We start from the raw sequence: 14,376 nt of genomic DNA, 5'->3' as shown, positions 1-14,376 counted from the left end.
TTAATTGTCCCCATTTTGCAGATAAAGAAACTGAGCCTTCATGAGGTTCAAGGACTTATCTAAAGTCACATGGCTTGAGGGGCAGAGTGTGAGTGGCCCCACGTCCAAGCTCATTCCTCTCTGCCAGCCTGCCCAACTCCCTGTGGAAGCGTTAGCAAGTCACATCCATGCTCAGAGCCTCCGTCTCCTCAGCTGTAAAATGGGGGTGACTGGTTCAGCTGTGGCTAAGCTGGTCGTTCAGGTGCACAGGGGCGTGTACCACCCTCTGTGGCCCTGGGCAGGGCCAGCAGGAACATATCTTCAGGAGCTGGCCGGGAGGGGATTTGGGCCCTTCTCTGAGCGACTTCCCTTTCACTTTTCATTTTCATGCATTGGAGAAGGAAATGGCAACCCACTCCAGTGTTCTTGCCTGGAGAATCCCAGGGACGGGGGAGCCTGGTGGGCTTCCATCTATGGGGTCGCACAGAGTCGGACACGACTGAAGTGACTTAGCAGCAGCAGCAGCTACCTTCTTACTCCGAGTTGCAAAAAAAAAAAAAAAAAAGAAATGAGGCTCTGGATTTTCAATTCCTGAAGGACCCTTAACCTCCCTCCCAGGCCCTAGGTCCTTTGGGCTGCCCTTGGCGATCATAGCGGGAGCTGCATTGTCCGCTGGTGACACCCTGAGCTCAAACTCCGGTTCCCTTATGTGCTCCCTGTGTCACCCTCAGACAGCGGCCCTCTCGGAGCATGGGTTTTCCCTGGAAAAGAGAGGTGGTGAGGTTTGCCTTCCAGGGGCATTGTGAAGCTGAGGGTGCCCACCAGGTGCCCGGAAGGCCCCATGGTACTCAGGGAGGTGGTGAGACTGCAGGTCTGGTGACCTGGGCCGGCTGTCTAGTGAGCTCCCTCCTCTGTCCCCAGGTGTTTGTTGGTGTCAACTGCCTCAGCACAGACTTCTCCTCACAGAAGGGGGTGAAGGGAGTCCCCTTGAACCTGCAGATCGACACCTATGACTGTGGCCCCGGCACCGAGCGCCTGGTTCACCGTGCTGTCTGCCAGATCAAGATCTTCTGTGACAAGGTGGCTGGGTGGACCCTCTGCTGAGCCCTGGGCGGGCGGGCCAGCCTGACCTGCGCGTCCTCCTCAGCCACGCTGGGTGCACCTGTCTCTGCTTCTTGCTCTCTGAACGTCTCTGTCTTTGTGTGCTTGTTGTTTGTCCGTCCTGCTCTCTGTGGCTGTATTTTCCTCTGCTCAACCCTTCCTCTTGCTACACATCTCTTTCTAGGTCTCTGTACAAAGCTCTCCAGGTCACGCTTCTCTTTCTTCTTACCTCTCTCTGAGCTCCTTTCTCTTTTCTCTGTTTCTTTCTCTGTTCCTCTCTCCCCACACCTGTCCCTCAGTTTCTTCTTTCTCTGCCTCTCTGTTTCTCTCTCTCCCAAGGCTTTGCTGACCTCAGACAGGGCTGGGCTGCGCTGGGTTGGGCCGAGTGCTGGTACCTTCCCGTTTCCTGATCTCACCCTGGGAAGGAAGCAACCCCGGAAGTCCCATAGTTGCGAGGAAAAGCAGCCAGCCCTCCCGAGACCAGTGGTGACCCCCGGCCCCCTCTCTCCCACAGGGAGCAGAAAGGAAGATGCGGGATGATGAGCGGAAGCAGTTCCGGAGGAAGGTCAAGTGCCCCGACTCCAGCAACAGTGGTCAGTGGACCTGGGCTGGGCTGGGTTGGCGTGAAGGGGAGAGGAGACTAGAGGGCAGACGCATGAACAGAGGGATCTCAAGGCACAATGCCTTCCTCTTCCCATCAGGCATCAAGGGTTCCCTGTTAGCCGGCTTCAGGGGCAATGAGACCACCTACCTGCGGCCTGAGGCGGACCTGGAGACCCCGCCGGTGCTGTTCATCCCCAACGTGCACTTCTCCAGCCTGCAGCGTCCTGGAGGGGTGAGGGTCTTGGGCTGAGAGAGGGTCTGGGCCTCTGGGTGGGGCTGTCTTAGCAGAGACCGGCAGGCAGCAACCTGCCACTTAGCAGGACAGGCCAGTTAGAGGTTGATAGGTCCTGACATCACCAAAATGGAAATATCTTTATTGAATCCCAGGGCACTCAAAAAAATGTATGTATGGTCATATAAGTTCAGGGACCTTTTCTACTGAAGAGTGTTCACGAAGAAATGAACTTCATATGCACTAAAATGTTCACTCTTGAAGCACACACGGGAGGTTTCTAATGTCCGAGCCCCAAGTTAGATCGCGGCCGTGTCAGAGCTGGGTGATAATGATCATCCCAGCAATGCTTGTGAGGCTCACTTTACACTAGGCGCTGCTCTTTGAGCTTTCCATGCGTCATCTCCTTAACCCTCATTACCTCCTTATGAAGTCGGTAATGTTGTTCTCCCTGGATTCACGGGGTGGAAATTGAGGCATTGAGACCAAAATTACACAGGCTGTGGCAGAGCCAGGACTGGAGCCCAGGCAACCGGGCTTCAGAGACAGTGCCCGTCACCACGGGTCACACCACCTCTCAAGACAGGGAGCCGCTCACCAAGCGCCTTGACCGGCCAGCCCTTTGCTGCGTTGTCTCGTTTTTACATCACGGGCTTCCTCTGAGGTACAGGCTGCTATCCCCGTTTTTCCCGACAAGGTCACACAACAAGTCAGCGGCAGAATCAAGGTCCCAGCGCCCGCCTGTTACTTTGCTTCCATATCACACAGTTTGACCGTTTCCACCCACTGAGCTCCCCACCGTTTAGGCGGGAATGTTTTCAGAAATGGCCATCGGTTCACAGAGGCATTCAGTGCGTTGACTCTGAACAATAAGACAGCTTATGGAGCAGCCAGTCCTGATGTCGGCCTCGGCGTACATTTAAAGCCTCTCAATGTCCACCACACCCCCTTCTCTGCCCTGAAGTGATTCTGTGGCCCCCATAGCCCAGGAGGCTGCATTAACCCGCTCTCCCCCCAACCCCAACCAGAGGCCTCAAGTAGGGAGACACCCACTTGAGGGATGGAAGCCCCCATTGCCAGGCTGCCAGCTCTCCTGTGGGAGGAAGTGGGGACCAGTCTTTGTACCTGTGAGCCTGAAAGAGGGGACCCGCGGAGCGGAAAGTCCCAGTCCTGCCTCCTGGGGGGTTGCCCTGGAGACGGCCCTCTCAGGGCCTGGGTGTCTTACCCCGAAGGACCAGCGATGGCTGCACCAGATGGGCAGTGGCAGGTGCACAGGAGGGCTCGACAAGGTTGCCTCTCCCCCTTCCATTCGCTTTGCCTCAGCTCCGACTACCTAGTTACCAGCTGCAGGCCAGCCTGCAGTCCCAGCCCTCCTGGGTGAGCTGGGACTCACTGATTTTGCCACCATTCCTTTAGCACCTCATATGTTCACTGAGTCCTGACTCATCCAGCTTGGGCTTGGTGCTTCCTTTCAACTCAAGGTCTCAGCTCACTTGAAGGGACTTATCTGAGAAGAACGAGCTAGAAAGACATTAGACCTGCCTCCCCCCCACAGCCCCCGACAGATTGTTTGTCCCAGAAAGCCTCCAGCAGCTGAGGGCTCGCCTCGTCTTCCCATGTGTCTGTGTGCGATGGAAAACGTCTCTCTCTCCCTTGCAGGCAGTGCTCTCAGCGGGACACGGCAGCTCCAACAGGTATGGAGAGAAGCAGCCAAGGGCCTCGCCTCCCTCCTGCCGCCCCTCGTTTGCTCCCAGCCTGCCCTCCCCTTTGCTGTCCCCCAAGCCAGAGGCTGGGCCTAGAGGAAGTACCTGGGAGACTCTGCCCCCAGCCCCCAAGCTAGACTCACGCTCCTTTCTCACTGAAACTGCCCGAGTTTTTATGGGTTTGTTTTATTTGAAAAGTTGGCGAATCTTTGGCGGGACACCTGCTTGTAAAACGGGAAAGAAAAAGCTTCTGAGATGGTGATGCAGATTTGGAGCGTGAGGAGGGCAGCTGTGCGGGAGGACGTAGGGGAAACCGCCCCGCGCCCCGCCCCGGCAGACTCCAAGAGGCCCGGGACGGGATAGGCGCTCGGCCTGCAGCCCAGGGTGGGCCTCCGCGTCCTTCCCGCTGTCAGCTACAGTCACTTCACCGCTTTCAGCTTCAGCTAGAAATCTGTCAGAGGAGGAAAATGGGCTCATGAGGATGAGGCAGATATGAGAGGCGGCATGGACTAGAACCTCTGTAAACAGGAAAGCACTTTACAAAGATCACATATTGTTGGTATCAGTCTCTTCCGTATAAAAGGAAGTACTGTCACACCAAATTATGTCACTTATCACCTCACAATAGCCCCAGTGAGTCAAGCAAGCAGGGGTTATTGCTTCACTTTATACACAAGGAAACTGAGGCTCAGAGAAGTGAAATGACTTGCCAAAGGTCACACAGCTATGAGATAGCAGAGGCAGGCTGAGACCTACATCTGACCTACTCCAAAACCCACAAGCGTCCCTCCTTCCACTGACTCACATCCAACTTGATTCTTTCAAAAGAGAATAATGTTGATGATGAAACAGTAGTCCATATTTATTGAGGCCCTACTGCGTGTCACACAGTGTTCTAAAAGCAGCGTGTACTCCTTCAACCATACACCTTTAGGAAGTGCCCTACTATAGACAAGGATCCTGAGAAGCTGTCACCCAGCTAGAGAGGGGCAGGGCTGGGATGTGAACCCAGCAGGCCAGCTCCAGAATCTGCTGCTTTACCTCTGCCCCACTGCTTTGTGCCCACCTTCTTAGGGTCTTCTTTACCTCTGGGGCCCATCAGCCTCTGGAATCCCCCCGGGTTCCTCACAGGCCTCTCCCTGCCTTCCCCACAGGCTGGCTCTGAAGCGCACCTGCTCGCCCTTCTCCGAGGAGTTTGAGCCTCTGCCCTCCAAACAGGCCAAGGAAGATGATCTGCAGAGAGGTAGCCTCCTGCCCCGCCCCCCATGCGTCCTCCGAGCTCACCCCCACCCCAGCTCCCCACAAGGCCTCCCCAAAGCCTCCACCTGATCCTGGTCCAGGAAGCCAGGGCTGTACCCGCCCCAGCTGGGAGGGCTTGAGGGGTTCTTTACTCTCTGAGGCTGGGGCTGGGCCAGGATTTGAGAGAAGGGCAGACAGCCACGGAGCTGGAGGGCTTCTGCCTGCTCTGACCTTGTTGGACGTGGGCGTCCTGGGGCAGCCGTAAGGCGATAGGCTTGTGGTGTTGGGCAGTCTCCCCACTTTCTCTAAGGGGGAGGAGTAGGTGGGCTTTCCATACCTGGCATTCTGGCTTTGACACAGTAAATCCGTGACTTCCTGGGAGAGAGGGACTGGAGCTAACCATCAAGAAGAAACCGACCACCGACTAAGATCAAAAGCTTCTAGCAACCTTGACCTGAGCCTTGCACCCTGCTGGGTGTCATATCAAAACCGCCCACAACAACTCTGAAATAGTGGTGGAGCTGCCTCCATTTTCTGTCTGGATAAGATGAGGCTTAGTGATGTTAAAAGAACTTCTTCAAGGTCACAGAGCTGGCAGGTGGCAGGCCAGGGATTCAAACCCACCAGAATCAGCAGAGTCTGAGGAAGTGCGGGGATCTACAGAGCCAGGTCCGGTGTTTCCCAGCTGGCAACAGACCCTCAGCAAGGATTTGCTCTTTTTGCAGAAATTTGTCTTGGGTTAGCCCCCTAGATGTTCCCTTGTACCTCTAAAAGCCACCCCTTTGCTTCTCAGTTCTGCTGTACGTGCGGAGGGAGACTGAGGAGGTATTTGACGCCCTCATGTTGAAGACCCCGGACCTGAAGGGGCTGAGGAGCGCGGTAAGAGGCCTAACGGACCCTGCCCTGCCCTGGCTGCATCCCACTCTGCACTCCCATCTCCCCACCATTCTTCACCATACAGTTCTGATTTCCCACAGGAAGACTCTGGGAAGGAATATTCTGGAACGTTGACTTTCTGCTGGCCCACCCATCCCGCCCCATCTGAGGGCGCCTGTGGGGCCTGGCTGTGGGGTGGGGGTGTGGGGAGGTGTGCCTCTGAGATTTTATCTCCCAACCAGACCCTTGGCTCCACCTGGGGAGCTGCACACACCATAAATCCTCCTTAATCTGATGCCTGCTGTCTGACAGGCCAGAGCTTTTTGTTGGCTTTGCAAACCTGTTTCTGTTTTAATGGGAATGAAACCCCAAAAGGCCAGGCCCCAAAGATACTCTTTTTTTTTTTTTTCTTTCCCAGAGGGCCTCATTTCTCCAGCTTGTGGTTGGCCAGGGAGGCACTGGCTGGGGCAGCTGAAGGTGGTGTCTGGGCAAGGAGACCTTCCCCAACGCCCTGAACTGCCAGAGAGTGGGTGAAATAGCCCTAAAGCAAACCCACAGCAGCTCTGTGGCTCAGCTAAACACTGAGCAAGCACAGCCTCCCCCAGGCCAGCTGTGCTGACAGGGTGAACCACGCAGAAAAGCCAGGTGGTTCTAAGATGTCAGGATGGGGAAGGAAAATGAATGGGAAAGCACAGCTACCTTTTACTGAAGACCCACTATGTGGCAGGCATCCTGTCAGGCACGCTGCATTTTCTAGCTTACTGCATTGATTTAACAACCCTGAAAAGTGGGTGCTAGTAACGATCTCCTCATTTCCCATAAGGAAATAGTCTCCCAGAGGTCAGGTGACGTGCCAAGGTTACTAGCAGTGACAGAGCTGAGGCTCCAAACTCGAGCTCTCTCCACTCTGCTGTGTTACCCTAGTCTCTTCACACTGCGTCAGCCTGGCTTGGCACGAGGCCCAGGAAGTTGGGCTCACAAGAGGCCATTAACGTCACTAGAATATATAGAGACTCCAGATCTTTGGGTTGGACGGTACCTTAAGGGGTCAGCTCCCCATCCAGTGCCCAAACTCTGTCCTCAGTAACTCTTCCAAGCGGATGCCCACTCCTGACTGTATGCGTCTAGGATGAGGGGGCTCATTGCCTGTGGGGCAGCCAGACAAAGCAATTGTCTGTACAATATATAGTTGGAAAGTTCCTAAATTCTTGCTTAGACTGATTCAAGACCTTCCTGAGAGCATCTAGCCACATTGCCATTACAGTAAGTAGTCTGAGAACTTTTCTTGCCTGGAGCAACCTCTGTCAGGGCAGAGATCAGCTGAGGAGCCGAATCGGCTCCTCTTCTTTAGGAAAGAGAGGAAAGGCCCAGAGAGGAGGACCTGAGCCTCAAGCCTGTGGCCTGCGCTTCCCGGTGGCTCCACGGCAGCCAGCAGTCCTAACCAGCGCCATCTGACCCCACTCACCCCAGGGATGGCGCTGGGCTGAGACCTTGACCTAACCGTCTCAGTTCCTGTTCAGAAGCACCCGTGTGTACATTCCCATCATGACCCATTTTACAAAGGAGGAAACTGAGGCTCAGCAAAGTAAGGGGACTTGTTCAGAGGTCTGCAACCCCAGGTGGTGGAGCTAGGACCAGACCAGTTTTGTCTGCCCCACAGGAAGCATCAGAGGCCTGGGGACACATGGGCCGATTGGCTGGGTGAGCTCAGCCAGGGTGCTGAGGCCTCTGAGCTGCAGTGTCCTCTCTGGTGGACTAAACTCCAATGTGCTGGGATGTGATGGGGGCAGGAAAGCTGGGCTCCAGGCTAGGCCTTGGGCACACACCTTATCTTCTCCAAGCTCAGCATCCTCACCCATCAAATGGGGTAAATAATTCCTGCTAGGAAGGGTAAGTGGGTCATCTCCTCACCCCTCACAACAAGACCAGAGCATCCTCATCACTCCACTTCTGAAATAATAATGACCATTTATCAAGTACTGACATCTATTTAGTACATAGAGGAGCTGTCCTAAGTGTTATTCGCAGACCGGTTCATTTAATTCTTTCAGTGACACTATGAGCTAGGCCTATTTCCACCTCCAGGATTGGTTTGCACAACTGGTCAGCCCGCCGTGAATAGGGAGCCCTCAGCGCTGGAACAATCTGGATGTCTGACCATGGCAAGGATTGAGGGGAAATGGTGGACGCCCTTTGGGATAGTTTGCAAGCACTAATCATGCTATTTGTCAACAGTTTGTTGTGATGGGGGAAAGCTTATAATATACAATGATAAGTAAAGCTGTCTATGCGGGATATAAAAATACCTGTACACATGACCAAAAGGCAGAAAGGAATACACTCAGATACTAGTAGTGTTTATCTCTGGGGCATAGGATTATGGATGATTATCGTTTTCTTCATTGTATTTTTCTACAATCTGGGTATATATTTTATGATCAGGAAATTAAAAGCCATCATGTAAAAGACTGCTGTAAATTTAGTTTTTGGCAGCAGACATTGAATCTCCTGACTTTCTCTTCCAGATCTCTGAGAAGTATGGGTTCCCTGAAGAGAATATTTACAAAGTCTACAAGAAATGCAAGCGAGGGTAAGTGCCCAGCACAGCTCTCGCTCCTCACCACCGCCCCTCCCCTGACCCTGCGCCTTTCCCTCTAAAGCGTTGGCTCGGAGCTCCCAGAAGGTCCACTCTGCCTGGCAGAGGCCTGCGGCTCAGGGTTGAGCTGTGCTTGTACTTGGCTTTGTGGAGAGGTGGAGGTGAGGTGGAGTTGGGGTGGAGAACCTTGGCAGTCAGGCCGAGGCCTCCTGCAGAGACCAGACACTGGTCACTGTTGGGAAGGAGAGGAGTGGGAGGCAGTAGAGAGCGCAGCGCAGAGCCACGTGTCAGCAGCCCGGGCATTTGGCCATGGTGGTGATGTCGATTGTGACTCTCATTTACTTGACCACCTGCCCGCCACGTGCCAGATTCTGGGTTGTCTCTCTCATTTCACCCTCGCAGCCACACCATGAGGTAGATACCATTCCGCACTTTTCACAGATAGAGAATTGAGGCTTGGAGGTGCCAAGCAGCGTAGAGAGGGCAGGAGCGGTGGATAAAGGCACAGAGGCGGGAGGCCCAGCAGAGCTGCTCCCAAGAAGGAAATGCAGGCGATGAATCTGGGACAGGAGTTGTGACTGGACTTCGTGTTGAGGGCACCCAGCCAGGGAGGCTCCACAGGCTTCCTCCACCTGCAAGTCTGGATGAAGCTGTACCTTTCAGGGAGGCCAGGCAATGCCTGCCATGTCCCATGGGCTCCGGGGCATTAGGGCTAGGGATCACGGTAGCCTTGCTCTCTGCCCAGGAGATCCCTCCTCAGCAGGGGTGGTTTAAGGGGGTGGAGTTGGAGGTCCACATGGTGACCACCTTCCGAGGCTTCCACTCAGCTTCAGAGCCGGTGAACCTGGCCTCTACAGCCCTTGCTGCCTCGGTCATTTTGCCAGCCCAGCAAGGGAACCCCTGTGTGGTGAGGAACAGTGACTGCCACTCCCTGCTGAGAGGCCCCTGGACCAGGGCCCTGGGAACCAGCGCCCCCCATCCTCACCCACACTCTGGACACCCTATGGCTCATTTCTGCTACTCTTCCTGGCTGTCCCTGGAAGGTGCTCAGGCTTTGCCCCATGGCGCTTGTCCATGGCTCTCTCCTTTTGGAGGACTGCAAACTGAGGCAGGTTTTGTACTCAAGCTGAGGCCCCAATCCAGTCGGCCCGGGGGCCACCTCCTTCCTTCCCTCATTCCGCGCCCACCCCCACCATCCCCTCCCCTTTGGCTCCCACCCAGCCTCCCTCCCAGAGAAGGGCTGGGGCGGGGGCAGGTGGGCAGCCCTGCAGCCCCTGGGAAAGGATCCTTTGGTTTTGGTTGTATGTGTGTCTAGGGTTCTTTGTGTGTGTGTTTTTTTTTCCTTTCGAGTTTCGGTTTCAAACTGGGAACTGGAGCTCACACGCTCTCCGGAGCAGAATCCACCTCATTGCGGAGGGCAGGCTCTGCTGTGCCCAGACAGGCCCAGCCCTCTTCCCCTTTGGTGCCAGTGCCCACGCCCCCTGGCTGCCACCCCATCTGCCGCCACTGGCCTCTCTTCCAGATCCCACTTCAGGCTGGGTGGATGGGCTGGGAAATGCCTTTCTTCCGGTTCAGGCTGGGGGAGGGTATGCACACAGAGATGCCCCACAGCCCCAGTGGCTGAGTTGCATAGTCTTTCCCTTAAGCCCCAACCAGACATGTCAACCATAATTATAATAACTTCCATTTGTGGAGCACTTCCTACTTGCCAGGCACTGGGTTGCTGCTAAGTCACTTCAGTCGTGTCCGACTCTGTGCGACCTCATAGACGGCAGCCCACCAGGCTCCTCTGTCCCTGGGATTCTCCAGGCAAGAACGCTGGAGTGGGTTGCCATTTCCTTCTCCAATGCGTGAAAGTGAAAAGTGAAAGTGAAGTCACTCAGTCGTGTCCGACTCTTCGCAACCCCACGGATTGCAGCCCACCAGGCTCCTCCGTCCCTGGGATTCTCCAGGCAAGAGTACTGGAGTGGGGTGCCATTGCCTTCTCCAAGGCACTGGGTTAAGGAACCCCAAGCCTTGTCTCATGGACCCTTAGAATTTGCTGTTTCTACAAATGAGGAAACGGGTTCAGAGGAGTCCCTGGGTGATAGAGTGAGTACCTGGCAGGAATCCTGGCCTGTCTAAAACCCATGCACGCACCCACTATTTTATCTTGCCTCCTGCATGTTCCTCTAACCGCTAAGCAACGTGCCAATAAAGCTTGTGGCCAGGCCAGCGGATTTATTTTCCCAGCCCCATAGCTCAGGGCATCACCCAGCGGCCCTTCAGAAGCACCCACACCCCATACACGCCCCAACCATGAAAACCCCAGGCCTAGGATTGTTGGAGATGCCTAAATGAGAAGACTCCCCCAAAAAGTCTGTCAGGAGAGCAGAAGCCAGGCTCATTAGCTGCCTCCCTCATCTTTGGAGCAGGCTATTGCCATCACTGGCCTCGTTTATTTTCATAGAACCTTCCAGAAAGTTCTTTGGACAAAGGTAGATACAATCAGCTTTACAAGCACCACTGAGTGCTTGAAAGATTAACAAATACCTTGTTTTTGCTGGCAGCTGGCCAGGGGTTCTCTGTGAACCAGGACAGAAGACAGCCTGAAGCTGGCAAGTGACAGGAAGCCCACATTCTGGGACAAGTCCCTGCCTCTAGGGCCCGGCTGTCACTGACCCCCGAGGGGAAGAGGTCTGGGGGCCTGTCTGGGATCCCTTGTGTGCGGGAGTGTGCTCTGGGCCTGCTGGGAGGCCCTGCCTGAGAGGTGGGTGCACACAGGGCCCTTGGCCAGTGCCCGGCACCTAGAAGCGCTCGATAAATGCCACTATCAGAAGCTAACAAAAAGCCCCAACGCTGACAGAGCGCTGGCACTTCCAGCCCTGGTCCCCTCTGGTCTGTCTGCCGCCTGCATCCTCCAGACCACGATCCCTCTGTGAAGTGAAGGCACTGCACTCAGGACCCAAGGAAGCCAGATCTTAGAATTAGATGCTGGCAGTCAGCACCCAGGCCTCGGAGCCTGAGCCCAGACCTCCTTCCAGAGAGCAGCAGCTGCTCAATGCTACTGTAGAAACAGCTGGACACAGGCCACAGGCTTCAGCTTCCCTGTCTTCATTGCCTCTCCTGATCCAGGGGATTCAGGGAGGACAAGGTCACGCCTCTCCTGGGATCCCTGGGAAGCAGACGGCTGGCTACCGCCAGGAGGAGGAGCACGGGCGTCTCAGCCCCACTCCTGCCCAACGCAGATCATCTTGCCTGATCTTGAACTCTCCCCCAGCCCTGGATTTTACCTTCTTTTTATATGCTCCTTCCTAACTTGTATTTGTAGGGTTTTGTTATTTTTCTTAAAAAAAAATTACGCAGTGGAATGAGACAAAAGTCCAGATTCCAGTTCTGCCATTTCTTAGTTATGAGACACCAGGCAAATGAGTGCTCAGCTTCCCCATCTGTGAACTGGAGTAATACGATTATCAGGATTCATTCTCCCAGGCCCTGCTAGATTTGAAACTTCTAGAGGGATCTCTGTGTGTGGGCCCCTGTTTTTGTTTGGAACAAGGCCTTGCACTTGGCAAGACCTCAGCAGATGCTGGTGAAGTGAATGAGGGGAAACACCCACCCCCATCACAAAAAGGAAGCTTCCTTTTGCACAGGTCAGGTCACAGCCTGGGATCCTTCACAGGGGAGGCGACTCCCAGAGGGATGCCCTTGGCTACACTGTGGCCTTGACCCCTGCAGAGGGCCACAGCCCCAGAGGCTCTGTCCCTCTCAGGTTGGCCCAGGTCCTTGTCTGAAGAATGTGAGGGGGAGAGGGCCATGCCCCTCAAATCCACGATGGCATCCCTGAGATGTCAGCTTCCGGGGGTGGAACTGGGGGGCCCCTTGTGGCACCGGCTTGGGGACCAGGCAGGCACCCCGGGGCGACATTTTACAGCCTCCTGTTGAACCCACCCCTCATGGGCCCACCTCCACACTGCCTGCACTTGAGCTCACACTCCACATCCAAGTGCACAGCCTGGCCTGGTAACTAAGGAGCGCTGCGTCTTCCCCACATCTGTGTGTTATTTGCTCACACACAGTGCATGTGGACATTTGTGAAGAGAGGCAATCTGGTGCAGTAGGTAGGGGGTGGCCGCCCGCAGGTCCGAGTTTGAGTTGGGCTCGTCCCCTGGGGAATTGTGTCCCCCCCCAGTAAAGAGGGGCAGTGAATGCCCCCCGTGAGGGCTGTTTTGAGGTCGGAGAGCAAGTCCAAGAGGCGCCGGAAGTGCTGGGGGCCCCCACAGGTGGTTACCATGTCTGTCACCCTTCACTCAGAGGCCCTGTCAGGGAAGAGGCCTTTCACCCTCTAAGCACGCCTCTCCTCTCCTCTCCCAGAATCCTGGTCAACATGGACAACAACATCATCCGGCATTACAGCAACCACGTCGCCTTCCTGCTGGACATGGGGGAGCTCGACGGCAAGATTCAGATCATCCTTAAGGAGCTGTGAGGCCTGAGTGTCCACACCCACAGGCCTCTTGATGTGGGCTCCGGGGGCGTGGAGCCAGCTGGGAGGTGGCCCCAAGCCACGCACGACCGCTCTTCAGGCCCCAGCTCTGCTACTTGAATGTCTTCCCTGAGTGAAGAGGCCCTCGACCCACAGACACCAAGGCCCGGAGATGCCCCAGGAGGTGTCCTGATCTGAAGCCCCATGTCGTGCTTGAATCTACCCTCTGCGCTTCCGGCCAGACGACGCCGTGTCCGTTAACCAGCCCAGCGGCGTTTGCTCCTCCTCAGACCTTCTCCCTGGCCCGTCTCCCTCAGGCTGCCCGTTCAGGCTGGGGACGCCAGCCCTGTCTCCCCAAGCCGACTTGACCCTTGGACTCATTCTTGACTCTTCCAGTCAACTTCAGACCAATGACTTCTCACCCTTTTGGCCACTTGAGTTAACTGTCAAACACTTGATTTTCCAGTGCAAATGACTTTTAAAAAGACAGTGTAGTGGACATACTCTCCACATAGACTTAACTTCCTCAACACAGGTTGGAAATCAGAGCTGATTGACTGGAGCAAAGTGGCCCCTGTGTGGAACAACCTTCATCCCCACTGGCTGTTGTATACATTTCTTATTTACAGTTTTCACTTATGTTATATATATATAAGTATATATTGTATATATAAGCAACATTTTATATTTTTCATGGATACATTTTTATCATTTCAAAAAATGTGTATTTCACATTTCTTGGATTATTTTTTTAGCTGTTATTCAGTTATGCATTTTGTATACTCATATGCTATTTAGTAATAAAATTCTCCATATGTATTACTTCAAATGTCACACTTGCTCCTCTTGTGAGAGTCTTCCAGAAGGAAAGGGTGAAAGGAAACAGGGACTCTCTCCTCCTCTATCCTGTGAGCAGTTTCCTCGGACTTGAAGGATGGTGGTCAGTGCTGGGTCCCGGTGAAAGAGGGGCCACCCTGCAAGGCCATGGGTCCTGATTCCCAGCATGGGCCCTGTGAGGCCTGTCCTGTCTGGCTCCACAGGCGGACGTCACCACCTCAGGGTCACTGACTCTGGAGGTGAAAGAGGCCTAGGATGCCCTCGCTGAGGACCTCACAGCGGGGCAGCAGGCAGAGCCCAGGGCAGAGAGTCGTGGACCCAAGCTCTCCACCAACTCGCTTTTCCTGGAGCTGGCTCCTACCTGCTCACAGACTCAATCGTGAGCTCCCCCCAGCTCTGAGGTCAGTGACGTCAGTATGCTGGAGAGAGTGTTTACACCCCAGGAATTGACAGGTGCTACAAATCAGTCTTCATTTTCCCTGGAAAATGGGACAAATCATCCTTCCTTCCTCCCGCCCTTCCTTCCTTCCTTCCTTCTGGCTTACCCACACACTCTGCCTCTAGTCCTCATCCTCTTTGGCTGTAGAACGACAGGCATGTTCTACCTGAGTCATCAGGTAGCTGTCATCTTTAGAGGCCTGGGGCTCACTGGTGGGTCTCAAACCCCCCACAATGTGGGGCATGGGACAGCAGACAGTCCTTGGGTGTCCTCCCCAGACTTCATTCACAGCTGCTCTGCTTTTCT

General features: G+C 54.7%; 1 protein-coding gene across 7 annotated transcripts in view; it reads left to right on the top strand.

Moving 5' to 3' along the window:
• The window catches only part of GRHL3 (grainyhead like transcription factor 3), a 37,383-nt gene extending 23,755 nt beyond the window's left edge, over positions 1 to 13,628 (top strand). For 4 of the 7 annotated variants that reach the window (XM_044938114.2, XM_044938115.2, XM_044938118.2 and 1 more), the window contains 8 exons: positions 901 to 1,059; positions 1,595 to 1,673; positions 1,782 to 1,915; positions 3,575 to 3,609; positions 4,773 to 4,861; positions 5,651 to 5,736; positions 8,259 to 8,323; positions 11,444 to 11,689. In XM_044938114.2, the coding sequence (XP_044794049.2) occupies positions 901 to 1,059; positions 1,595 to 1,673; positions 1,782 to 1,915; positions 3,575 to 3,609; positions 4,773 to 4,861; positions 5,651 to 5,736; positions 8,259 to 8,323; positions 11,444 to 11,570 (774 nt within the window). In that variant the 3' untranslated portion in view covers positions 11,571 to 11,689. Of the gene's footprint in view, positions 1 to 900; positions 1,060 to 1,594; positions 1,674 to 1,781; positions 1,916 to 3,574; positions 3,610 to 4,772; positions 4,862 to 5,650; positions 5,737 to 8,258; positions 8,324 to 10,878; positions 11,084 to 11,191; positions 11,423 to 11,443; positions 11,690 to 12,682 lie in introns of those variants that run through there. The other 3 variants (XM_025278732.3, XM_044938116.2, XM_044938117.2) reach the window with 3 other exon arrangements.
• The last annotated feature ends 748 nt before the right edge of the window (positions 13,629 to 14,376 follow it).

Source organism: Bubalus bubalis, chromosome 2 (assembly GCF_019923935.1).
Source record: "Bubalus bubalis isolate 160015118507 breed Murrah chromosome 2, NDDB_SH_1, whole genome shotgun sequence".
In the NCBI taxonomy this organism is placed as follows: domain Eukaryota; kingdom Metazoa; phylum Chordata; class Mammalia; order Artiodactyla; family Bovidae; genus Bubalus; species Bubalus bubalis.
The sequence above is the reverse complement of the archived record's forward strand: the minus strand, read 5'-3'. Positions and strand labels throughout refer to the sequence as shown.